Source organism: Fomitiporia mediterranea (assembly GCF_000271605.1).
Source record: "Fomitiporia mediterranea MF3/22 unplaced genomic scaffold FOMMEscaffold_15, whole genome shotgun sequence".
Taxonomy (NCBI): Eukaryota; Fungi; Basidiomycota; class Agaricomycetes; order Hymenochaetales; family Hymenochaetaceae; genus Fomitiporia; species Fomitiporia mediterranea.
Genome location: NW_006760400.1, coordinates 789,792 through 815,126, shown reverse-complemented (window position 1 = coordinate 815,126; position 25,335 = coordinate 789,792). Strand labels below are relative to the sequence as shown.

Below are 25,335 nucleotides of genomic sequence, written 5' to 3'. Positions count from 1 at the left end.
AGTACTCTACTACTAACCTACTAGGCTACACTGTAGCTTGACTAAAGCAGGACTCCTCTACCCTCTCACTATACAAGTCTACAAGTCTTACCCTCTATACTCTATTCTGTTACTATTCCTAAGGATTAGGACTAGTAAAGTGAGTATATCTAACAGGAAGAGTATAGTAAGATGAAGGAACATAATACTATACTAGGAGATTCTATTATACAACAACTTGAAAGACAACAAGAAATACAACCACAATTTACTTAAGAAGATATAAATAATATTATAAATCCAGATAGGATACTAAGAGCTCTTATTAAACAAATAAGACAAAAATACATAGTACAGTATGAAGAAGTAGAAGCAGTCAACAAACCATAGGTTAGAAGAATATAGGAAATAATTATAAGTAGTTACTTTTTGAAAGTAAAAAGTAAGGAAGACAAAAACTTTTTAAGAGAAACTATCAAAAAGGGAGTCACTCCTATAGGAGGAGATAACAGACTCTAGATAGAGTAAAAAGTATAATAGAAGAGGGTCCTGAATATGACATTAATCTATTCTTATAATAGATCTTAAACAATAAGAATATTATAGTATATAGGTCCTGAATAAGACAGTAAACTGTTCCTATAATAAATCTAAAGGAAAAGAGATTGTTATAGTATAGTAGCTCTTAACTAAGTGAGTAATGTTCTGAACAAGACATTAAACTATTCTTATAACAAATCTGAAGTACTAGATTGTTATAACAACATGATTTGAGTAAATCAGAAAATTACTCCTAATACAAGGATAAAAAGGGTATTAGTATATTATATGTCTCCTCTACACTCATAAGGACATATAATAAGGTGCTCTATACACACCTTCTGAACAGAAGTAAAACTAAAGGGGGTAACTAAACTAGAAACTATAAACAAGAGGGAATGACTTTCTACTAGTTAAATTTGGTCTTTAGAGTATACTATTTTAGTTAGAGAGTCTGAATACTAGTCAAGCTAGAGCTAGCTAGTAAAAAAACTAGGAAGCAGAGAACACATCAGTCTATATTACAGACTGACACTGAAAGCAGAATTATAGTAACTAAGGCAAAGGTAAAAGCCCTTTTAATAAGTTAACTAGTTATAACTATTAAAAGGAAAACTATACTTACAAGTATAGCTCTCACTTTTTAGCTATGAAAGTAGGCTATAAAAATTAGCCAAAATGAAAGGAAAAGGCATTTATATTCACTTTAATACAGAATACAAAAGAGACAGACTATAAAGGAAAAAAGTATTAAAAGGAAAAGATACTAGTATAAGACATACAAAACAAAGGAAACAGAAAGGGGGGGAAGGACACAAATCCTACTCAAAATTAAATCCTATCCTAATTAATTATAAAGTAAGCATTTTACAATAGTAGTAATACTATTTAAGAAAGTATTACTTAGGAGGGACTGAATGTTAGGAATTGTAAAATACAGTAACTAAGTTTGGAAAAGCTTAACTCAAGACTTGAAACTAAGTAGTTTATATACAAAACCCTATTAGTTACAAGTCTAGAGATTAGCTAGATCAACTAGGCTACCTTTGTTGTCCTACTTAGTAAGAACTCTAGCTTAGCATTATTAACCTCTAATTATTACTAATGAGTAATTAATCTATTAGTAGAGAGAGGGGACAGGAAGGAGTAGATACTAAGTTAGTTAGGAAAAGGTAACAAAACCTAAGGATAAGGTCTTTATCTCTCTAAGGTTAAACACATACTCTAGTACAGTATTACTTAATAACCTTAACTAAAGACAAGTCATTTAGAATGCTTGTATAGAGAGAGGATCTGGAAAGAGTATAGTGTTTAGAGTAAGAAGTATAAAGGAAAAGACTAGAAGAAAACCTGAAAAGATAAAAGGAAAATATTATACTTACTTGAGGAGAAACTATATAGTTAGCTAGGAACACTTTGTATAAAGACAAAGGACTATTAAAGCTAGTAAAGAGTTAGAGCTAATACTCTGAAACTCTATACTTAAGGAGGACTAGTACTAGTAAAGGAAAGGGAACTGAGAGCTCTAAGGAGAGACTATAGGAAAGTAGTCTCCTTTATACACTTTACTTATATAGATAGGAAAGTAATAAAGTTATAAATATGAGGACTACATAAGGACAACATAAGGAATACATGAGACAATCTAGAACTTTGGTTGTAAGTTCTAGGATTGAATACAGAAGTATAAAGATAAGGTTAGAAGTTAATAAGGATAATTGTCTCCTAAACTAAGTCTATTAAAGAAGACTTAGGGAAAGAGTTAGAACATTAGTTGTCAGTTCTAGAGTGTACACAAGACAGTCTAGAACTTTGGTTGTAAGTTCTAAGGGTAGTACAGAAGTACAGCCTTTTATATTATAAGAGTTATAAGGAGTTATTAGAAGTCATAATACTCTACCTTATAAGAAAGTGTATTACAAACTAGTGTACAGGAAGTACAGGTCAAGTTAGACAGAGTTATAGGAACAATAGAGAGCTCTACTTTATGAGAAAAGCATTATACAGCTTACACAGTATAACTAGTTAGGAGGACTTATAAGGAGTCATTAAAAGTATGAGAGGAAGTATAGAAGACATAACAATATAGTAAAGGAGTTATTAGAAGATTAATCTAAAATATAAGAAGACATAAACTAGTGTTAGCAGATTAATAGAAGACACAAACTAGTGTAGTATACAGTCTAAAGGATTAGCCAGCTCTACTTTATAAGAACAACAGTAAAGAGAGTTACTAAAGTTACTAGATTAACATTACTCTAGTAAAAGGTATATAAGGAGGCTAGTTTAGCTCTTAAAGGATAGTTTTATTAACTTAAGTTACCTAGTACTTAGAAGTACTCTACTACTAACCTACTAGGCTACACTTGTAGCTTGACTAAAGTAGGACTCCTCTACCCTCTCACTCTATAAGTCTACAAGTCTTACCCTCTATACTCTATTCTGTTACTATTTCTAAGGATTAGAACTAGTAAAGTAAGTATATCTTATACTAAGGCCTACTAGACAAGGGTTCAGACTCCTCTACATTTGTATTAGATTCTAGATCACTCTTAGGAAGAAGTCTTAGTAGACCTGATTAGTAAGCTACTCAAGTCTTAGGGTTATAACACTATCTGTATAATTATTAACTAATTCTCTAAGTCTATACAGTTCTGACTCAAACAGAACTTACTTCTAAAGGTATAGTGTATATCTATTAGGATTATGTTTTCTAGTTGTACAGACTCCCTTAGAAGCTCATTCACAATTGTAGACTGTAATCTGAGTCAAAATTCATACAGGACTTGTATATACTTCTCAGAATTCAAAAGAACCCTTCTACTACATATTACTTATAGACTAATAGTTAAACTGAGTAAGTCAATCAGGAGATTAAGCTCTATCTCTAAATGTTTATCAATTATTAGTAATTAGATTAGTCTGAATAGTTAACTCTGACAGAATTCATACATAATAACTAGTAATACTCTATAACAGGACAGTCTCTGTTCTTCCTCAACTATAGGAGACATTCATACTAGAGGACAGTTCTAAACTAGAACAATAGTTCTGAATCTGTAACAGACTTTGTAGAATGAATGTATAAGACTAGAGAGGATGTATAAGCTCTTTTAGAGAAGATAGTACAGGTTATAAAGTAGAACTATAATTAGAAGAGATCTGTAGTTAAGGATTACTAGCCTAGTAACAAAGTTATACTAGAAGCTACTAATCTGACCTTAGATTACTTAATAAAGAAGTTGGACAACAAGCACTTTAGACCCTTTGTTATTAAAAAGAAGGTTAGTACCTCTGTCTACAAACTCTAACTTTTAGTAACATAAAAGTGTATACACCTAGTGTTTAATAAGGTTCTGTTGTCTTAGTACTATAATCCAGGTTTTCCTTTATAACAAAGACTCTTACTACCTCTATTAGAACTTATTGGTTCTAAACCAGAATATAAAGTAAAGTACATAGTAGATACTAAGCTAGTACAAGGAAAACTCAAGTTTCTTGTTTACTAGAAAGGGTACCTAGTTAAAGAGTACACTTAGGAACCTACTAAGAACCTTACTCATACTCTTAAGACAATCTGAGACTTCTATCAGCTTCATCCTAGTACTCTGTGTAAACTCAGTCTTACAGATTTCCAAGCCCTACTGTTCTAACTTATACTTAAACTACTGACTAAGTCTAATATTCACCAATTAGAACAATTGGTTTTAGAGGGAGGGTAATGTTACAGTTCTCTACTCTTGTACCTTCAGTTTCAAGGGTTCTACACCCTTCTATACTAGAACTTGGGACTTCTGTCCCTTAAGAGTACTATCTATAAACTATATACATACTAACTCTTACTACTACCCCTCCTTACTTTATCATTCTATTCCTTTGACCACCCCTTCATTCTTTACTCATTCTATAGTCTCTTACCCTTTGTCTATCCCTTCATTCTTTATACCTTTATCTTTGACCTTCCTTTCTTTCATTCTTTATAGTTCATTATTCTTAGTAGCTTATACTCTCTGAGTACTCTTGTATAGTTTAGTATATATAAGTGTACAAGATTAGACTAGTTCTGTAGTCTTGATCTTGTCTACTCTAGGTAGTCCTATACTCTTAGACTTACTCTATATACTCTACTCTTGTCTTACTCTCTCTCTACATCTGTTCTACAAGTTCCAACTATGTTCTAGTACTTATGTTCTGTATTTCTGTTGTGTAGAATAGTTGTAGCCTAGGTCCCCTTACTAAGCCTTCAGGTCCCCTCTACACTGTTACTAACACAATAAACAATATTTACATTAGACTCTCTAAGTTTATAAAATGTAATACAGTGAAACCTGTTAATAAGTATACTTGTAGTTTAGCATTTCCTCTTAATAAGTATGAAAAATTTGATCCACCAAGTTGGTAGGCAGGAAAATAAAGGTATATTAAGTATAAAGGGCATTAAGTATTAAGCATTAAGGTGTAAGATTGAGAATATACTTAATTAAAGGAAATTTTGGGTCATGTGACAGTACAGATCATAACCTAGAGAGAGCCACTTTTTGTACAGACTACCTCCATTTTGTAAAATAAATGTGTAATGTAATAAAAACCACTATTAAAACTTATTGTTCATTATGTCTGAGGAGCTTGACTGTACACAGAACCTAGATAGAACACTCAAGGATGCTAGTGAAATTGTTTTCACTTATCCTAGAGAAGCTTCCCCTGTCAATCTCTCAGCTCTGCTTCCAGATATCTATACTTCTACTAGTATTTATCTACAAACAAGTACAGTCAATGATACATCTCTACCAAAGGATCCTGCCTATAGTAAAGTACTAAAGTTGAAGTATTAAAAGCTATGTGGAGACTGTCCAATTACTTTCAAAGCTCAATACACTCTTTCAGAGTAAGATTGGTGCTGAGTTTACTAAGGCTAGAGCACTTTTTCTAAAGCTTACAAGAAACCTATGTAAGAAAATAAATAGTTCTCTTGAACAGACTAATATTTGGTTGTTTTTTAAGTAGACAATGTATTATTGAGTTATGTACTACAAATAAGGAAATTTTATTACTTTACTTAAGCTACTGTCAACAAGCATAACCTCTTATTAAGTATGGCCTCACCTGTCCACAGTAGGTCATACTTAGTAACAGGTTTTACTGTTTAAGGAGTATACATTTTCTATATTCTTTTAAGATTGTAGGCCCTGTAAGGGATTACCATATATAGTAGACCATACACAGAACCTCTTCACCAAAAGGGTGCAATGTTAAGCTTGGCTTGACACCTGGTCCACACTATATATACTAATAAATGTCTGTGTCCTAACAGGCCCTTAATTTTGGCTTAAGCTTCTAGCATGACTTGGAGATGTTTATTTGTCTGTGTGACTGTCAGAATTAAAGTTTGCTAAACCTCCTTTGAGTCAAGTACAGACTTAACAAAGGAATTGGTAGCACTTTCCTTGATTTTAGTATTAACATTTGTTAATTATGTCTTAACATTATTGTATTGTTTCAATGGGTTTGTATTAGATCCCTCCTAGCATGTTGCATTAGTGTTTATAGACTCTTGGCTATGAAGACATGTACAGCAAACATTGCCTGTACCTTTGACTACCTCACCAAACTTGTTATAGTGTTCAATCAATCCAAGAATGCAAACTGGAGCAAAAGGGCAGATTCCAGCAATTTCATTTTACCATTTCAGAATTTCCTGTTGGATGCAAACCAAACCCGACATTTCTATCAGCACGTATATTTTGAGAATTGCATCCCAAAGAACTCTGATTGCCCTGATCTGATGGTGGCCGAGTTTAAGGAAACGAAGTAGCAAAACAACTGTTTTAAGTAACTATGTAAATAGATACAAAGCGCGGGAAGGGAGTTACCTCGGCTAATTTTCCAATGGAAGGCAACTTGTATTCATCCTGCCGCACTATTTTTTTCTCACTAAGGCTTCCCAATTACCAAGCTGCCTTTAAAGTGGCTGCAGATTAAAAGAGACCATGTGAGACCTCCTTCACAGAAAAACTATATAAGCGGAGCGGCCCTACTATTTTTGCACAGTTTAATCGCCCTCTACTCAGTTTCCTGGTTCCACATCGACCCATTGCACATTCAATTCTTGCAAACTATCTAGACCTAGAGAGAAACTATGGAATACGATTCTAAGAACATGATCTTCCGCCGTCTTGGTCCTAGTGGGCTGCGTGTGCCGGTATTCGCGCTCGGTGGATGTGAGTACCTTCTCGCTTGATAAGGCGAATCGTCAAAGTACTCACAACTCGCTTGAAGGGTTGACTATCGGAGGGACCGTCAAGGGCGACCCTGTCAAGGTACTGCATAGATTGTGCTTGGCACAATATTTTCCTTGACACTGACAAAATGTGAATTGGTCACAGGACATAATCAAAACAGCTTTCGAACATGGAATCAACATGTTTGACACTGCTGAAGGGTACGAAGCCGGAAAGTCAGAAGAGGAAATGTATGTACCTATTCAAGCCTCCAAGCCTCCCACATATGACATATAAATTTATTAACCGCCATATTATCCTTAGGGGACGCGTGTTCAAGGAATTGGGAGTAGACCGTACATCACTCGTCATTTCAACTAAACTCTTCTGGGGACCAGGGAAAGGTCCTAACGCAGGTGGTCTCTCGCGTAAACAGTACGTATAATATATCCTTTATCACTAGAAAACGCATACACTGACTTACTCTGCTCTGACTTTAATAATGCAGCATCATCGAGGGCACCCAAGCATGTCTCAAACGTCTTCAAATGGACTACGTGGATGTTATCTTCTCACACCGTCCGGATAGATCGGGTGAGCTTATTCTCCATTCTTTTGTGGCAGAACTGTTTCCGGTCAGCAGAAATAACTGAACAAGGTCTCTTCCGCACATCGTAGTTCCCATGGAAGAAACTGTACGCGCGTTCAACTACGTCATCAACCAGGGCTGGGTGAGTAGCAATAAATTCTGTATTTATTCTCATAAACGACGAATTAATTGCGAATTGGATGATAGGCGTTCTATTGGGCAACATCAGAATGGACTGCGAGAGAGATTGAGGAAGCGTATCGTATGCCCTTCTTGATTCAATCCTAATAGTAACTGGAGAGCTGAACTATTCCGCCATCTTCTAGACGTCGCAGATAAATTGAACCTCATACCTCCAATTGCGGAACAATGTCAGCATCAGTACGTACATGTTTGCTTTCCCTACAATTTGGATACAGCTAACTTGGTGTACGATTGGTGAAGTATGTTCCACCGCAAACGTCCCGAGGGCGAATACGCGTATGTTCATTGAATATTAATTCCACGGACGATCTTTAACCTCTTACAACTCCCTGTAGTCCGATATACGCCAAGTATGGGATCGGCACGACTGTATTCTCGGCGCTCGCAGGTGGGCTACTTACAGGAAAGGTGTGCTCTCAACTCAATCCCTTCTCATTCAAAAGTAGTCATTCTAAGGTATATGAATATGAATATTACAGTACAAAGGTGGCAACATCCCCGAAGGCTCACGCTTCGACACACACAAAGATATCTTCAAAGACACAATTGACAACTGGACCAGCGAAGAAGGCCAAAAGACCTTCACAAAGATAGACCAACTAACGGAAATCGCTGAGAAAGAACTAAATTGCAAACTATCCCACCTCGCACTCGCCTGGATCGCTAAACAGCCTAATACAAGCACGGTCATCCTGGGGGCTACGCGTCCCGAGCAAGTCGTTGATAACCTTAAAGCGCTGGATGTCTTACCCAAATTGACACCTGACGTTTTGGAACGTATCGAGAAGATATTGGAGAATAAGCCTGCGCCGGAGTCGATGTATGGAAGACCGCCTTTGGATACGACGTTTAGATCCATGTATTGAGGTGCTTTGGTTGGATTGATCTGAAAGTAGGGCGATTTTGATTGGACAGATGAAACGGAGAAGAGTTTGGATATAAAATGAATGTATAAAATGTGTTGTAGTATATACATGTACGTGAGCTTGAATGAATCCCATTGTACATGTTCTGTAGCACGACCACCAGTCATACCAGAGAATCAACTATCCAAGCCAGGAACCTTGAACGTATCCCACAACCTATCAATCCCCTCACTAACCCTCCACCGTCTTCCCTCAAGCCACCTCTCAACCCTTTCCAAATCCCTCCTCACTACCTCCTTCCCATTCTCATCAATACCATTACATTCATCAAGTACACTCATATCACCTTCCCCATGTAACGAAAGTACCGCCCAACCAATAACGAGTAATCCAGGAGGTCGCTGTTCACCAGCACTCTCCAGCGCAGCGTTGATATCACGTAAAGGCGCGGAGATGACGCGTTGGTCTGGCATTGAAGCTCGTTCGATTATCGCACAGGGTACGTATGGCGGGTACGGTGTCGTTGAAGAAGAGTCTCCAGAGAGTAGAGAATTCACGAGACTTTCAAGACGCGCTACACCCATAAGCAACACAACCGTCCGAGCACGTTCATATCCCGGTACCCGTCCCTTCGCACCTCCACGTCCCACACCAGTACACACCACAAGCGAATCCGCAGCTCCTCGCTGCGTAACCGGGATATTCGCAAACAACGGTGCGGCAAGAGCGGATGATATCCCAGGTATAACGAGTACCTTCACTCCATGTTTCCTAAGGAACAAAACTTCCTCACCTACACGTCCAAATAACGCCGGGTCACCCTGTTTCAACCTAACAACCGTCCTCCCCGAACGAGCAGCAGCAAGCGCAAGGTCCATCAACTCCTGTTGCGCACCATCCGCATTACCTGGGAACTTCCTTGCGATGCGGACTTCAATGTGCTGTGGGATGAGGGAGAGGACGGCGGAGGGTACGAGTTTGTCTGCGAGGATGAGGGAGGCTTGAGATGTGAGTGCGGAGTGGGCGGCTAGTGTTAGGAGGGAAGGGTGGCCTGGTCCGGAACCGACTAGGAGGACGCAGCCTTGTTCCTGTTCTTTTTGTGGAGGTGGAGTTACGATGAGATCGTGTTGGGATGATGGAGGTGAGATAGCAAATGGACAGCCTGGGCTTGAGGAGTTTGTTGATAATAGATCACCAGCTAGTAAGCGCTCCATGTCGACATCCGTCAACCCTGCTAACTGCGCTAGGGACCAATACTCGCTAATCTGAGCAACCCACTTCATACGTCTCCTCAGGCACTCCATCTCGCTTTCATCCACTTCCAAGTTCCGTGGTGAACGTTGCTCAACAGGACGATTCGGCGAAGTCACCGTTATCTCCTCGTTCAACTCGTTCTCCGCGTCTTGCACTCCATCATTCGTCGCAGAAGTAGCACTTTGATCTTGGTCCTTAGTCTTCGCAAGCCTCCTCAGCCTCCCAACCTTCTCAACCGCACCACCCACTTCATTCGGTAGCCTCGCAACAACCTCCCTCTTCAAACGCGCTGCAAGCCTACACCCCTGTCCGTTCGTCGTAATCCCCACTTGCAAAGACGTCGCATCCCCACTCTCACCATCAACAAATCTATGCGTTGCACAGACTGTGAAGTCACATAAATCCGACATGTCCGTAACGTTCACTGGAATATTTCGTTCTCGACAGACATCGTAGAGTTGACTTGCTGAACGTCGAGAACGTCGTTCAGACGTATCGGCGTTAATAAGAGTATCGGTAATAAAGACGAGCGAGACGGATCCTTGCGATTGACTATCCAGAAACTTTTCCAATGCTAAGGCTTCTGCTAACTCAGCATCCCAACCCTCCCGTCCCTGTCCGACCATCTCATCCAAATCCAGGATCTCAAGCTCTTCTTTAGTAGACCTCCATTGTAACTCTTCACAAGCAAATTCGAAACCTCCTCTAGCTAGTATAACAACAGCAGAGTCCGCTTCAAGAGCCGCGAATGCACGAGTAGCAGCTAGTCGATTGGAGCCTATGACCACGGTAAGCTTAGGTCGGAAAGCGAGCATGAGAGATGCGCCTCGTTGAGGCGATGTGAAGCCTCTTGAGTTCATCGTTGGGTTTGATGAAGGGGAGTAGGAAGTTGATTTTGTTCATTTTTTCCTTCTCGCTGGCGACTTAGAATTTCGTGCTGAATGGAAAGGCGAAAGCGTCGCGCAATCGTTGCCAAATTCTGGTGAGTGGCACGTGATCTACTAAATGCCTTTCTCAAATACAAGTTTATTCTTACACTTGTGTGATGCCCCGACCTCATGAAAAGAAAGAAAGCACTGTCACCCGCAGAAGGAGGTGAAGCAGAGGTTTTTATTATTGGCGAAAGAACGAGGTTTATATTAATCTACATTTCTCGCCTGAGCGTCGTTACCTGTCTACCTCACTGGTAAAGGAAAAGTAAAAACATAAACGTTAGCAAAACGAAACCAAAAATATTCACGGTAAGCTTACCCGAACACCAAGTCCATCGTACCAATGATTGCAACGGCATCGGCAAGCATGTGATGACGCATGATGAAATCGGAGCCTCCGAGGTGGGCGAAGCCGGGTGCTCGGATCTTGCAGCGGTAAGGGCGGTTCGAGCCGTCACTATCGACACCAGTAAGAAAGCAAAATCATAAATATTTGAGAGGGAAGCACGTACGAAACGAGATAGACACCCATCTCTCCCTTAGGTGCCTCGATAGCAGAGTAAGTCTCGCCAGGCGGGACAGAGTACCCCTCGCTAAAGAGTTTGAAATGATGAATCAATGACTCCATACTCTCCTTCATCGAGGCTCGTGGAGGAGGGACGAGCTTGTGGTCATCGACCTTGATAGCTCCGGTTGGCATCTTATTGAGACATTGGTCGATAATCCGTAGAGACTCGCGGAACTCCTGTACACGGCACAAGTAACGGTCGTAACAATCCCCATTCTTCCCGACAGGTATGTCAAACTCGACCTCGTCGTATTTGTCGTACGGTGCAACCTTTCGCAAATCCCACTTCACACCGCTCCCACGCAACATGACACCAGAGAACGAGTAGTCCATCGCCTCTTTCGCAGTGACTGTACCAATACCAACCGTACGTTGTTTCCAAATACGATTACCAGTCACAACTTCCTCAATCTCATCGACCCGAGAGCTGAACTGAGTCGCCCATTGGAAGATATCGTTCAACAGTCCGTGAGGGAGGTCAAACGCAACTCCACCGGGACGCACGTAAGCGGCATGCAGACGCGCACCGGAGACTCGTTCATAGAATTCCATCAGTTTCTCGCGCTCTTCGAAACCCCAGAGGAAGGGAGTTAGTGCGCCGACGTCCATAGCGTGTGTGAGGACGGCCATGAGATGGTTCAGAATACGCGTTATTTCGCCGAATAGTGTACGAATCCATTTTGCACGCTCGGGGACCTCGATGTTGAGGAGTTTTTCGACCGCGAGGGAATAACATAGTTCGTTTGTCACTGTAAATTACGATGTATATTAGCAGTGTACACAGACGTGACATTAATTACTCACTCATGGAAACGTAATCCAGCCGGTCAAAGTATGGTAAAGCCTGTGTGTACGTTTTGAACTCGATGAGCTTCTCGGTTCCACGGTGAAGAAGACCAATGTGCTATTGAAACGTGTGAGTAGTTCTACATGGTAAGAGACAAGGTAGAGACGTACTGGATCTGCTCGCAAAATCTCCTCTCCGTTCAGTTCCAAAATTAATCGAAGTACACCATGTGCAGCCGGATGTTGAGGTCTACAGCGCGTTAATAACCACCTGTTAAATTATCTTCATCGAACACACCCAAAGTTCACTGCATACGACGACGAATAATCGTTAGAGATGAACACACTTTAACTAAACACAAGGATGAACACACCTGTGAAATGCCGCATCTGCGAACTCCGCTTCGAGCCACCCTCCAAAAGTACATCCTCCGGAGACATACTCTGCAAATCTTCAACAGTATGAATATCAAGCAAGCTCTTTGCACCCGACGACGGTACACCCTCAGTGTTGGCAGCCTCGGAAAGCGGTTCAGCTCGATGGCGAACAGCACTCGTACTTAGAGCGCGTTTACTCGAGCTTGCAATAGTAGAATTATTGAGGAGCGCTGCCCTAGGCGCGCTGCGCGCTAGTTGGCGTCGCAAGAGGATGGACGCCATGGTTGATCGCTGTGCGCGGCGACGGCGAGGAGAATGGCGAGAAACGGTTGTCTGCTGTAGCCAATTGCAGGACGTGTAATATCAATATCTAAAATGGAAGTTTGTTACCACGGATCGCTTTTCGGCACGTGACGACTTACGCTGTAGTCGGCTCGGCTGAAGACTACGGACTGCGCGACTAACTGCTGAGCTGCTCCGTGTCCGCCGTGCTCGACGATGAGGACCATCCTCATGAACAGCCTCAATGCAGCATCGACTGTAATCACAGCTCTAGAAAGCGGAGTTGACCAAAAACCATGCACCGCCCAAGCGTGCGGCCGTCAATACGACCTTAACCCGCTAAGCGCAAGGTGAGTGCAACGCGGTCTCCTTCTTCTAATCAACTTCCCTGCTTCTCGAGTGGAATTAATTATCAAACACGTAAATTAATTGTAACGCATACAATAGCTCGGACTATATCTTCGAATCGCACTCGGGACGAAACTTTACCCTCAACGTATGTCGGAGTGTTGTTAGTGATCCTTGGAACCCGCGTGTCGATAGTCCTCAGGATATCGGTGGATTCGTTCGTGCTGCTCATGGCGACTTCTCCATTGGGTGCGTCCCTTCTTCTCTACTTTGGAAGTATACTGAAGCGTTGATCGTATATTGCCAATAGTCAGGCAAATACGACGCTCGTCGTACAGGACATGCACCCAGTGCTGTACATGATGGGCGGTTCGAGCTGTCCGCAAGCGGAAGGCATGAAAGCGTCGACTGCAATCCAATTTATCTGTGATACCTCCGTCGATGAAGGTAAGCTACTTCACTGAACGGAATCATTTCTTTTATTTACTTTATTGTAGGTCAACCGAAACTCCTAGCTCAGCTCCCACCAGCAGACGACGACGCATGTATGTTCTTCATTGAATGGAGGACAAAAGTAGGTCATCCTTGGTTTAAATGGCTAGCAGATGTATTTATCTTGTCTCCCTTAGTACGCCTGCCCCGTACCGAACCGCTACGCATACTGGAAAACCGCACTGATGGCCATCGTCATGTAAGCCTTCCTAACCACCATCAGATATCCAATTCACCTTTACTCATCTCACTTCACTTCACGTCGTCTCCTCTCCTTTCCAATCCATCTCAACTTGTCGCGCCCATACACATACACAGCCTCCTAGCCCTCCTCCTAACCTTAATCTCCCTCCTCGCACTCCACAAACTCCTCAAACGTCGACGCGCTCAAGATCCCTTACACAACTACAACACTCCTCCCATCCCAAATATTGGCGTCGGCGGCCCACATACATGGCCTGCAGCACTCGCCGAACGCGCTCGGGACGTTAAGCGCTTATTAACAGGTCAAGATCCGTGGGGTCATCCGAATGGTACTCCAAACGGTATAAATGGGAATGGTGTAAATGGAAGAGGAGGTTCAGGAAGAAGTTGGCGCCCCACGTTTAGTTGGGGCCGTCGATCCCGCCGAAACAACAACTTCTCTCGCCTTCCGCGTAGTGCAGAAGAGGAAGCTATGATGGGTGGGAATCGAAACGGTCCATTCAGCGTTGACGACGAAGACGAAGACGATTATGAGGAAGGAGGGGAACATCGTGCTATGAATGGTAGTGCTGCAGTTAACGGAAATGGAGGTGATTTTAATGAGGAGAGCGCTGCGTGGGGTGCTGCGAGACCGCATGGGATGGATAGTGGGGGTGTTATTCGGTTATGAGCGCGTTCTTCAGTGATGGTCCAAAACCGGATTAAATTGAAAATGTGCCATTTTAATCCCACCTCTATTCTCTTCGGTCTTCTTTTCCATTACTTTCTTTCCTTATTTTTTTTCTTTTCTGCAAGATACCTAGGTGGTCAATTTGATGGTCGATAAGATTACTGTGCTTTCATTAGTTAGTTTCCCTAGTTCGTTTCCTAGCTTGGTTAATTGTTGTGTAACGTTTCAAATGGACTCTGTCTCTCCAGAGTCATTAATTTATGTTCCTTTTCTACTGCACCTCCATAAATTTTCTTTAGTCTCAGAATCGTGCTGGTCCAAGATACATGTTCAAGAACATGTATGAACAACCTTTATACGATGTCCTGCTTCAAGACGTTCTTTCCCTTCCTCCGTGATGCCTTCTGTCCCGTATTACCATTAGTCTCAACCCTAGTAGTCCTCTTCCCTCTCCTCTTCTTCACTTTCTTTGGCAGCACTTCAATCTTGGGCATCTCATCTCCACTTCCACAGTCCAGTTCTCCCTCACCAATCGCCTCAGCCACTGCATCTTTCGTTTCTTCAGCAGGTACACCATGCTCCTCCGCTTCCCTCTCTACCTCTTCTTCCAGGTTCATTTTCATGTCTTCTCCGTCCGCTTCACCTCCTTTACCAGTCTCGATGGCAGCGGCAGCAGCTTCGGCTTTGGCAGCAGCCTTCGCCCTTGCCCGTTTCGTTGACTTCCTCCCATTCGTATGTAAACTCTCCACTTCTGCCGGTGGGCGGAGCATCCGTGGATCCACTTCACGGAGGTTGTATAACCTGTATAGGTAGAATACAGCTTGTTCCTTGTCTTTACATTCTAGCATCAGATCTACATATTCTCATTAGTTAAGTATCTCTTCATTCAAAGATAGAGAGACAACGAAAGAAACACTAACCCATATCGTCCGGTAGACCCTCCGGCAACGTCTTCACCCGATCCGAATGCGCACGTCTCTCCATTACACTGACCGCACCAGGCCTTGGCTCACTATAATGCTGTTTCGGTCGAATACCCTTGTTATACCAAAGTTGGTTGATCTCGGGGATAAGTTCGCGGGGTGGACGAGAGGAGGGGTAGATCCAGTCGTGGTGGTAGTCGAAGACGAGCGGTATGTTGAGTGAGCGGCAGAGCGGGAGGAGATCGTCGACGTTGTAACAGAGCTAAGAGAAATATAGTATGAGGGCCCGGAAAATATGTAATGAGACGCTAATTTACCTCGTCATTTTCAAGTACGAGTCGCCTCTTGATACTATCCGACAGAAGCTTCGTGTAATTCTCTTTGAATCGTTCAAGGGTCGCTGCTTCATCGCCGAATGTCCCTACGACCCAATTCAGCAAAAGCACATACAAGCCAATTGAGAAAATCTTACCTCCCATATGTATGATCATAACGCTATCCTGATCAAGCCCCATCCGATCCATCATTTCGCAATGATACTCCAAATCCCTCACAGCATTCCTCACCACAACCTCTCTCGGACTTCCAAGTTGCGTGAATTGTCCCGGGTGGCTCGTCAACCTCACACCAAGTTCCTTAGCCGTCTTCCCAACAGCCTTTAAATCCTCATCGGCGAAGCTCAAGTCGTACCCGTGCTCGGGATGAGATGCAAAAGGAAACATCTCGGAGCTCATGCGCATGAAGAATATCCCGTTTTGTGCGTTCCAAGTGACGAGTTTAAGGAGGTCGCGTATGTTTTGAAGTCCAAGTGTCCGGAGGTGTTCTGGACCGTTTTCGGCGATAGTTGCGAGTCGGCAGGTTCGAGAACAGAAGATGGGTGTTGAATATTTGCGGAGCATGGTGTTTAAGCAAGCATATCCTAGACGACCTGTAGTGAAGTGAAACAATTGAACAAAGGTAAGGAATATGCTGATAAAAACATACCCTTAAAAGTCGTACTTAGAAAATTCTCAATGGGTGGAATATCAAACACCTTGTCTTCTTCCAGAGTTTTTCTCCTTCTTGATTTCTTTGTCTTTTCTACTTCTTCACCAAAGTCTTCAATGGTTGTTGTCGCTGCCTTGATTTTGCGCTTCCGTCTGTGGGTTACTGCAGCTTTTTCGTCATCATTTCCCTCATCCTCGTCCATTACTACTTCTTTAGTGGCTTTGCGTTTTCGGCGCTGTCTCTTCGGTCCTTCGGCATCACCTTCATTTATGATTTTGCCTTCTTCAACGTTAACTGTAACCTCTGCAGCGGCCTTACGCTTGCCGCGTTGGCGCTTCGGTTCAGATTCCGACTGTTCCTCCGATAGTTCAGAAAGCGGAGATTCATCCCTGAAAACAGAGTGAAGATCACTAGCAATAGCTTCGGGTACAGTTACTGTTTTCCATCTTTTGTAAACGAAAAGTTGAAGAACGCCTCTGTCTAATGAAGACCCGAGAGAAGCTAGTAGAAAGCACAGGTCTAGGTAGCAGTCGACAGAGTAAGAGGAGCATGTAACAGCCATTTTCGCTTGCCACCAACAGGTTATGAATACAGTCCGAGACAGACTTCAAATGACGACACAAGGCAAGAGCTCGTCGATCGCCGCGCTGCATCGAAACTCGATTTCAAACTCCGCGATCAGCTATATGATCGACGCCATCAAAACCATCAAAGTTGCTCTTTTCGGTCATCTGCCATCACATTGAGTTCATGGTCAACTTCACTTCCCAGTCCAACTCTCACCAACGCCGCTCTGAACCGACCACACGTCATTCTATACTATAACTTTCAATCCATGGCAGCAAATATATCTCATTTAGCCTTCGCCCTCTTCGCATCATGAATTATTTCCATTCTTTGTTGCGGGAAGAATAATCGAGAATGTTCATGGACCGCGTAGAGGTCCTCCTGACCACAACCTTTCAAACTCGAACACTCGCGAAAGCTCTCAATCCTCTGGGCTCCTCCGTCACATTCTACGTCATTTCAATTGTGTCTTACTTGGTAGCTCTCGAACGTTCGGCCAGAAAGGTATATAAGACCACTGTCTTTAACGCAAGCATCTTCAGCAAAAGTAACTCTCAACACAGCAAACTCTCAAAGCGCCTACTACTCAACTCAACCTCGCGACTAACCTCTTAACAAACTCACAATGTCCGTCTACTACTACGAGCCATTCTTCTCTTTCAACGACATCTCCCGCTTCTTCGACGACGCCCTCTCGCGCACCTCAGGAGGCCAACAAGTTGCCCGGGCCGGCGACACTAGCGAGCGCTCTCTCGCTCGGGGTTTCCAACCTAGAGTCGACATCCACGAGTCCCCCGAGAACAACCAAGTAACTGCGACGTTTGAGCTTCCTGGTCTTCAGAAAGAAAACGTCTCCATCGACGTGCAGAACGGCCGCCTCGTCGTTAGCGGTGAGCAGACGGTTTCAAAGGACGTTGAAGAGAAGGGATTCGTGCATCGCGAGCGCCAGATGGGCCGCTTCTCGCGCACTTTGCCTCTTCCTACTGGCACTAAGGTGGGTAATTCAGTATACATCCGTTTTTTTTGGACATGATGCTAACTAAAATATTCTAGCCCACTGATATCCAAGCCAAAATGGAGAACGGTCTCCTGACTGTCACGTTCCCGAAGACGAGCCAGGAGCAACAGCCCCAGAGGATTACGATTGCTTAAACTGAAACTTTCAGCTATATGCAATAGGATGTAATGTGGGTCGGCGATTGGTGGTGTAAAAAGAAGTGACAGGTTTTGTTTCATAAATGTATAAAATACAAACCCCGGCAAGCAAGATCATGTAAATCGCATTTTTTGATGTAAAATAGTACATATATGCATTCGTCATCAATTGTTAAATAGTTTGTTTCGAACTTGCGATGGTCTTGCAGAACAAAATGTGCTAGACCTTTATGAAATATTGCCCCTGCCAAGTAATCTGATAATCTATTCAGCATTTTATGATTCATTACTTTCAACCGTCCAATTTGCTTGACTCGATTAATTACCTTCCTGTTGAATTCGTGGCACTGAATGAACCAAGCTCCTTGCTATTGTTTTCGCCACAATTTCTTCACAATTATACCATGTATACCATTCAGGATTAGATAATATTAGATATGCATAGTCGCGACGTCAGGAATCAGCAAAGCAAAACATTTTCGTTCTGGACCATCAAGACAGTTCAACAGTAAATCTAAGTGCACCAAAGCGTTCATTACTTCAAGTTGACAAACACTTTGGTTGGCTAACTCTGCTCGCGGCTGTCTGGCCTGCAAACATGACGACAACCGCAAAGTTTAAACAAACTTCCGTTCACTGGAGGGTCGTGCTGACCACAAGCTTTCAACTCGAAGGCTCGCGAAACTGCTTAGTTCTATACCTCTATTAGAAGACTCTTCTTTCTTCGTCACCTTCTGCATCACTCATCAATTGTGTCTTCCTTGATATCTCTCGAATTTTTGGCCAGAAAGGTATATAAGACCGATGTCTTCGGTGCTAACATTCTCAGAAAAGAAAAATACTCAAGCGTATTCAACTCAACTTGCAATCTCTGCTAGTACTAAAATCCTCACCATGTCTCTCTCTTATTACAACCCTTTCTTTTCTTTCAGCAATATCTCTCACTTCTTCGACGATTTCTTCTTGCGCACTGATCAGCAAGGCTGGCACACTAACGAGAAATCCATGAGTCAGCACTGGGTACAGGGTACATGCAATGGACCTTGCCTTGACGGACGACAAGGCGATCTTGATGCTCGAGCTTCCTGGTCTTGACAAAGAAAGCATTTCCCTCGACGTGCTGAATGGTAGGCTTGTCGTCAGCGGTGAGAAGACGATTCTGAAGGACGTCGAAGAGAAGGGATTCGTGCATCGCGAACGTCAAATGAGTCGCTTTTCGCATATTGTTCTGCTTCCTACTGGAATTAAGGTGAGTAGTCCGAAACACATTGATGCATTTTGAACGGGATATTAAATGGGACGCTTAAGACCGCCAATGTCCAAGCCAAGATGGACTCGGAGAATGGCCTCTTGACTGTTACGTTCCTGAAGAGAAGCCAGGAACAACAAGCCCAGAGGATCACGATTGCATAAATCAAGCCCAAGCTCTACCCATGTTTATCTATGCTGCACTTCGAGTTAACAATTGTAGATGTAAGAACAAAGAGAGTCTTAGCTTATAAACAGAACAAAAATTCGAGTTCCAGCAAATCATTTAATCATGTAATGTGTAATACTATGAATTAGAATTGATGTCCCAGCTAATCAGAAAGCTCATAATAGATCCAAAGCCATGAAAATAATGTGGTTCAATAGTTGCGTCTTCTACGACAATTGACTTTCCCTTAGGCGAGTGCCCTGTTACAACACATCGGATTGGAGGACAACCTGAGCTGGGTGCTGAAGACATTCTGCCTGTGAGATTTGTACTTTGAAAGTAGGTACAAGGCAAGTTTGTATTTCTCACAAGCACAACTGTGGAATCTCTAGCTATCACAGTCTTCTCCGGATGTATGTACATGCTTGATAATCTAGTAGATCTGTGTAAGGCCTGAATTGGGGATTCATTCACATTGTTTCAATCCTTGCTGTGTCAACGAATGAGTTGGGGAGTGCTAAGAACACATGGCTGCATACCCCAAGTGAATCGAATGCAACCAAGACGAAAAACAAATATACTGACATCACCTAGACTGCTTCACTTACAGTAATATGTGGCTGTAGAACATACCATCATTCGTGTTCTGGTACTTGCAAAATGACTTGCCAGTGGGAAATGTGGCGAGCGAAAGACATCTTTGCTATGTTAGAGAATCAATGTCTGTGAGTGCGTGGGATTATATATTCCATTATGGATATATTTATTGATGTGTTGTGAAAAGACGCAAACTTGTTTGCAGGGTAACAATATAAAGCAAACAAGATGGAGTTGTCAGTGTTTCTGAATAACCAATCTCGAGTACAAACCCCATCCAGGTACAGAGAGGCTCACCAATGGCCTCCAGTGAGAAGAAAACAAGAAAGGATAACTTTCATAGGACTAAAGTTGATAGGCCAGCCTCCCTCTGCGGCCCAGGTGTGATCCCGCAGGATACTACCAATTTGGCAAGGTCATCAGACCATAGTACCCCTCCGGCAAGTAAAGTGGAAAAAAAGTCCACACCATCAGCCAATCCGGATATACCTGCAGCAAAAACAGAAGCAAAATCTGATAGCAAATTCGGCCGTGCAACTTTCTTCAGTGAGATTGCAGAGGCAAATTTCAAGAGGAAGTACAAAATAAAAGATAGTGATGTGCATATCCCAGAAATAGCTTGCTACGTCTGTGAAGAAGAGAAGAATGACCGAACCCTTATGTTCAGTCGTGGAAAGACATGGTTTTCAAAAGACGATATGGAAAACAAGAAAATCGTGACATATACTGCGAAGCCTGGAAATAATATAATACTAATAAGTAGAAAGAATAAGAATTATAAGCGTCCTACTCCCCCACGTGGCGAAGACGGGTGGAAAGTCAGTATTGTATGTTTTATTTTGTATCTTCTTAGAAGGATGCCAGGAATAACACATTAATTCCAGACATTCAATATGGATGAGTTTGACCTTGTAGAAGTGTACCAGTATGATATGCGGCTTCTCACTAAAGGAGGGGACTATATAAATCATCTTAAGGATGAGGATTACTGTGTAAGGAACGGAAGGATCATTAGATAACCTATAAAAGTTATGATTGACTGACTGTATGATTGGGAATGACTATAATAATGGTATTTTGAGTCACTTGCAGCAAATACAAGGTTTTATGCAAACCTTATGTTGTATTGACTATTAGAATAATTGAATTAATTAATTAAATTAGTAAATAGACAATACTGTTCCAGGCTATATGGTAATTTAGTAAAATAGTACTCTAAATTATGTGTGTCAAGCTTAAAAATCAAAGGTCTTCAGACCTATAGAGTAATAGTAGTGTTTAATATAAGTAAAGAGTAATAACAAATATACTGCTACACTACTGACAAAATCATAAGAATGAAAAGGTAGGTTTTATTGATTAGCAATCTTTACTATTCTTACAGTTCTTCAATCATGAATACTATTTTTGTTTTGTCTAGAGATTTTCAGTATTGTTAATAAGTAGCCTGATATACAAATATGTCACTACTTACTGGTATTATAACTATATGTGTATATTAATGAGAAGTGTATTGGAATTGTGAATATGAAGTATTGTGCTTTCAGTGTCACAGGTCAATCTGATCAGAAGCACATGTACAGAGGTCTAATACAAAATATAGTAATAAATACAGAGAAGTATTAGATAATATATAATATAATAGTTGGATGCATTGTATCTGCTCACACTGTTTTTGATTATGCTTCGTCAATAGGGTACCAGTATCGGTTTGGTTCACTTTGTTCTGAAGACTATGTATTGCACCTGTTGAATGACTCTAGATGGATACTAATATGAAACAAAAAGGTCAGAAATTTTATACAGAGAATCTGAGATATTGCCAAACCTGTCTTACAGATACAAAGCATGACAGATAAACCAGAGTTACTTAACGTTCTAATCCCAGTGAACTAGTTTGACGGTAGGGACAAAGTGGTAAAGAAGGAGTAATTGCATTGTGCAGGGTGTGAGAATAGATTAGCACATTTAGACTTTGCAATACTTAGTGCAAACTTGACAAGACAGAAAGCATATAGCAAGCTAGATGGAACTTTGAGTACTCTTGAACCTTTATACTTGAGTCTGTACTATCAGTTAGATCTCTCAAAACCTTATTGACACATAGACAGCTTAATAATGGCGTCCCACGATGGAAAGGATTCAAAGAGCAGCCGCACATCTTTTTATGCTATTAGTCATAACAGTATGCGGGAAAAAGTTGAAAGACCTGCCTACTTGAACTGTCTAATCCCCCCGAGGAGCCCATCATCAACTAACGATGGTACATCCACTGCAAGTAAAGAGGGGAAACAAACAACAACATCGGCTAACAAGAGTACATCTTCAGCAAGTGGCGCAAAAAAGCCCCCTGCACCATCGGTTGAGGAAGAGGTTGAGGGAAAAACACCTACAGCAACAAACGAGGCAACCCGTGATGACACATTTGGTTCAGCAGCTGGTTTTGATAAGAAGGCAGAGGACCGATTTAAGAGAATATTTAAAAAGGTAGAAGTAGATCACCCGATTTCTGGAATACTCAAGTACGTCTCTGAACAAGGCAAGAATGACCGAACACTTATAGTAGGCCGAGGAAAAGATTGGTTTTCAACTGAGGATATGAACAGTGGAAAGATCATAACGTACACTGCAAAACCGCAAAACGTACTGGCACTGCTGGGAAAGAAAATGGTTGGCTATAAGCGTCCATGCATCCCACGTAAGGACAATGAAGCATGGAAAGTCAGCATTGTAAGTCAAATTCTGCATCATTAGAAGGACACTGGATAATTCCGTAACGCTAGACCTTTGATAAGGATGATTACGACCTTGTCGAATTGCACGGCTTCGATAGAAGGGTTATTACATATGGTCAGGGTTTTATAGAACATCTCAAAGACACGGACTATGTTGTTAAAGACGGCAAAGTCATTGATAAAAACGCAAAGTGATGTGATTGACCGATTGTACCAACTAGTATTGCTGTGATAATGTCCTAAATGGCTTGTATCGAAAGGCTAGACGAATAATGCAAGGTTTATGCTGTTTACTGGAACTTCAGAGGCCTGCTCGACACGTAATACCTTGATAATAATATATCATTCTTTGCACGAGGGTCGTGAGCAAGTGCTCGTCAAGATGCGGGATGGAAAAGAGCACCTGGTTATGAGTGTAATGAGCGAAGATTTTTTGTTCACGTCTAATCCACCATTTGCTCAATCAGCATTGCTGAATGCAGACAGTTTGGGTGTTGAGTAAATGTATGTTGCAATAGTAAATTTAGGGTTTGGATCGAATTGCCTTCATCGAGAGGGTAAGATAGAGTTTATGCTTGCTTAGAAGTACGTAGTGGAAAGAAGGAAAGTGTTCGATGGCATAATGAGCACGTCGCGGCTCCTCACGGTACTTTTGGTTTATGCTTCGTTCCACCACCACCACGGCCCGCGTCCTTCCCAGACTTTCAGCTGTCCTTTGTCATCTCTCACCTTCACGCTACACACCTCGTAACTCACCATCTTTTCCTCGACCGTTTTCATCAGGAGCAAGTGTAGAAATATTAAGAAAAGATAAAGAAAGGATGTCGTTCCCTGAGAAGATCAAAGCAATTCAAGTACCTAAGCATGGAGATGTCGACGTTATCGAGCTTGCGGAAGTACCGTTCCCAAAGCAACAGCCTGGTGAAGTGCTCATTAAAGTGAGTCACAAACTCTCTTACAGCCTTATCGAGTGTTAATTCAACTTTATATGCGCATATACTCACCTTTTATTCTCTTATTTATATTATTAATATAATATTGTAGGTAGCTTATGCAGGAGTGAACTTCATCGACACGTACATGCGTAAAGGGCTCTACCCGGCCAAGTCGTTCCCATTCGGTATAGGTCAAGAAGCTTCAGGGACAGTAGTTGCACTCCCCACAGACCAGTCCGTCCTCGCTGACGAGGAATTCAAGAAACGCGGATTGACAGGGAGCGCAAAGGTCATAGCCGTACGTTCTTTCCACTTTTTACTTTCTTACTAGTTTGACTTTACTGACCATCGTTCATACCAATCTAATAATGATGTTCAATATTTATCGGTTTATGACTCATGCACACTCTGATTCTTAAACGTCAGAGATATACGGGTTCCTTCGCAGAATACATCTCCGTCCCCTGGAAAGACGTCTACTCCCTCCCACCTTCCATCCCCCTACGCACAGGAGCAGCACTAATCATCCAAGGTCTCACAGCTCTAACCTTCATGACCGAGGCCCACCCAATCCAAAAAGGCGAAACCATACTCATTCACACAATCGCAGGCGGTCTCGGCTTGTTTTTCTTGCAAATTGCTAAAGCGAGAGGAGCGACTGTGATTGGTACGACGAGTTCAAAAGAGAAAGCAGAGTTGGCGAAGAAATATGGAGCGGATCACGTTATTCTTTATACGGAGGAGGATACGGTGAAGAGGGTACTTGAGATTACGGGTGGGGAAGGGGTGAATGCTGTTTTTGATGGTGTTGGGAAGGATACGTGAGTTTTCTTTCCTTTCTTCTTCCTTCTATCTTCCTTTTTGTGAGTGTCAAAGAGAGAGGATACTGATGCGTACTGTACGAAGATTTGACGCCAACTTCGAACTACTCCGCCGAAAAGGAAGCCTCGTCTCAGTAGGCAACGCCTCAGGCCCCGTCCCTCCCTTCCCACCACTCAAACTCACAGGAAAGAACATCAAACTCACTCGGCCCACGTAAGTCCTACGATTTATGTCCCATCTCTCTCCGCCCTCACTTTCCTCACTTTTCTCTATCGAGTGTTGATGTAACTAACTATTGTCTGGTAGGTTGATGAACTACATAGTAACACCCTCCGAAATCTCCTCCTACATCCAAGAACTCTACAAACTCATCGAATCCAGTTCGATCAAAGTAAACATATTCAAAGAATACCCGTTCACTGCTGAGGGCGTCCGACAATCGCAAGTTGATATTACCGGGAGGTCGACTATTGGGAAGTTGTTGATTAAAGTTTCTGATGAGTGAACTCAGGCTTGATTTTTGAGGAGTTTGGATTGGATTGGATTGGATTGGATTGGGTTGATTTGGCTTGAGGAGTTGCGAAGCGCTGGAGAGGAGGGATCGTTGGAGTGGAGTACATATGAAGGATGAAGAATGAAGGGTGAATTGGGTTGAATTAATAATGAGATATTGAATCCGGGTAATGTAAAGTATATACAAAGAATATGAAAAGCTTTCGTACAAGCAATTAAGGTCAACATATTCACAGAACACTGGTTCACTGCTGAGGTGGCCCGACAATCACAAGTCAATATCACGTCACGGGGAGGCCGACTGTTGGGAAGTCATTGATTAAAGTTGCTGATCAGTGAACTTGACCTTGGCAAACTTTATAGAGTAGGCC

At 42.1% G+C, this 25,335-nt stretch overlaps 9 protein-coding genes across 9 annotated transcripts; 6 read left to right on the top strand and 3 right to left on the bottom strand.

Annotated features, from left to right (window-relative positions):
• Window positions 1-6,658: 6,658 nt before the first annotated feature.
• FOMMEDRAFT_31662 (voltage-gated potassium channel beta-2 subunit) lies at window positions 6,659-8,399 on the top strand (the record flags this gene model as incomplete). The annotated part of the gene is made up of 11 exons (XM_007270880.1): window positions 6,659-6,740; window positions 6,799-6,839; window positions 6,906-6,991; window positions 7,065-7,175; window positions 7,249-7,334; window positions 7,419-7,471; window positions 7,537-7,591; window positions 7,656-7,710; window positions 7,774-7,809; window positions 7,869-7,941; window positions 8,013-8,399. 11 exons carry the CDS (start codon window positions 6,659-6,661, stop codon window positions 8,397-8,399), a joined length of 1,065 nt encoding a protein of 354 aa, XP_007270942.1.
• A 176-nt stretch (window positions 8,400-8,575) lies between these two features.
• On the bottom strand, window positions 8,576-10,713 carry FOMMEDRAFT_143066 (uroporphyrin-III C-m; the record flags this gene model as incomplete). The annotated part of the gene is made up of 2 exons (XM_007271000.1): window positions 8,576-10,500; window positions 10,692-10,713. 2 exons carry the CDS (start codon window positions 10,711-10,713, stop codon window positions 8,576-8,578), a joined length of 1,947 nt encoding a protein of 648 aa, XP_007271062.1.
• A 9-nt stretch (window positions 10,714-10,722) lies between these two features.
• FOMMEDRAFT_128898 (NADH dehydrogenase I, D subunit) lies at window positions 10,723-12,625 on the bottom strand. The gene is made up of 7 exons (XM_007270999.1): window positions 12,314-12,625; window positions 12,238-12,247; window positions 12,111-12,189; window positions 11,958-12,057; window positions 11,098-11,902; window positions 10,905-11,042; window positions 10,723-10,836 (listed from the first exon to the last, which is right to left on the bottom strand). The coding sequence occupies exons 1-7, from the start codon at window positions 12,597-12,599 to the stop codon at window positions 10,821-10,823; spliced, it is 1,434 nt and encodes a 477-aa protein (XP_007271061.1). The 5' UTR covers window positions 12,600-12,625; the 3' UTR covers window positions 10,723-10,820.
• Window positions 12,626-12,789: 164 nt separating this feature from the next.
• Window positions 12,790-14,580, top strand: FOMMEDRAFT_143064 (mannose 6-phosphate receptor domain-containing protein). Its single transcript, XM_007270998.1, has 6 exons — window positions 12,790-12,949; window positions 13,047-13,196; window positions 13,258-13,394; window positions 13,445-13,521; window positions 13,577-13,638; window positions 13,758-14,580. Exons 1-6 carry the CDS (start codon window positions 12,816-12,818, stop codon window positions 14,311-14,313), a joined length of 1,116 nt encoding a protein of 371 aa, XP_007271060.1. The 5' UTR covers window positions 12,790-12,815; the 3' UTR covers window positions 14,314-14,580.
• A 55-nt stretch (window positions 14,581-14,635) lies between these two features.
• Window positions 14,636-16,681, bottom strand: FOMMEDRAFT_128893 (UV-endonuclease UvdE). Its single transcript, XM_007270997.1, has 5 exons — window positions 16,221-16,681; window positions 15,709-16,164; window positions 15,554-15,657; window positions 15,234-15,498; window positions 14,636-15,166 (listed from the first exon to the last, which is right to left on the bottom strand). Exons 1-5 carry the CDS (start codon window positions 16,423-16,425, stop codon window positions 14,667-14,669), a joined length of 1,530 nt encoding a protein of 509 aa, XP_007271059.1. The 5' UTR covers window positions 16,426-16,681; the 3' UTR covers window positions 14,636-14,666.
• Window positions 16,682-17,415: 734 nt separating this feature from the next.
• Window positions 17,416-17,942, top strand: FOMMEDRAFT_95731 (HSP20-like chaperone; the record flags this gene model as incomplete). Its single annotated transcript, XM_007270906.1, has 2 exons — window positions 17,416-17,784; window positions 17,844-17,942. The coding sequence occupies 2 exons, from the start codon at window positions 17,416-17,418 to the stop codon at window positions 17,940-17,942; spliced, it is 468 nt and encodes a 155-aa protein (XP_007270968.1).
• Window positions 17,943-18,981: 1,039 nt separating this feature from the next.
• On the top strand, window positions 18,982-19,358 carry FOMMEDRAFT_161434 (HSP20-like chaperone; the record flags this gene model as incomplete). The annotated part of the gene is made up of 2 exons (XM_007270996.1): window positions 18,982-19,194; window positions 19,254-19,358. 2 exons carry the CDS (start codon window positions 18,982-18,984, stop codon window positions 19,356-19,358), a joined length of 318 nt encoding a protein of 105 aa, XP_007271058.1.
• A 2,719-nt stretch (window positions 19,359-22,077) lies between these two features.
• On the top strand, window positions 22,078-22,889 carry FOMMEDRAFT_161433 (uncharacterized protein; the record flags this gene model as incomplete). The annotated part of the gene is made up of 2 exons (XM_007270995.1): window positions 22,078-22,689; window positions 22,743-22,889. 2 exons carry the CDS (start codon window positions 22,078-22,080, stop codon window positions 22,887-22,889), a joined length of 759 nt encoding a protein of 252 aa, XP_007271057.1.
• Window positions 22,890-23,375: 486 nt separating this feature from the next.
• FOMMEDRAFT_113768 (NAD-binding protein) lies at window positions 23,376-25,176 on the top strand. Its single transcript, XM_007270994.1, has 5 exons — window positions 23,376-23,632; window positions 23,739-23,927; window positions 24,056-24,450; window positions 24,536-24,664; window positions 24,758-25,176. The coding sequence occupies exons 1-5, from the start codon at window positions 23,516-23,518 to the stop codon at window positions 24,954-24,956; spliced, it is 1,029 nt and encodes a 342-aa protein (XP_007271056.1). The 5' UTR covers window positions 23,376-23,515; the 3' UTR covers window positions 24,957-25,176.
• Window positions 25,177-25,335: the final 159 nt, after the last annotated feature.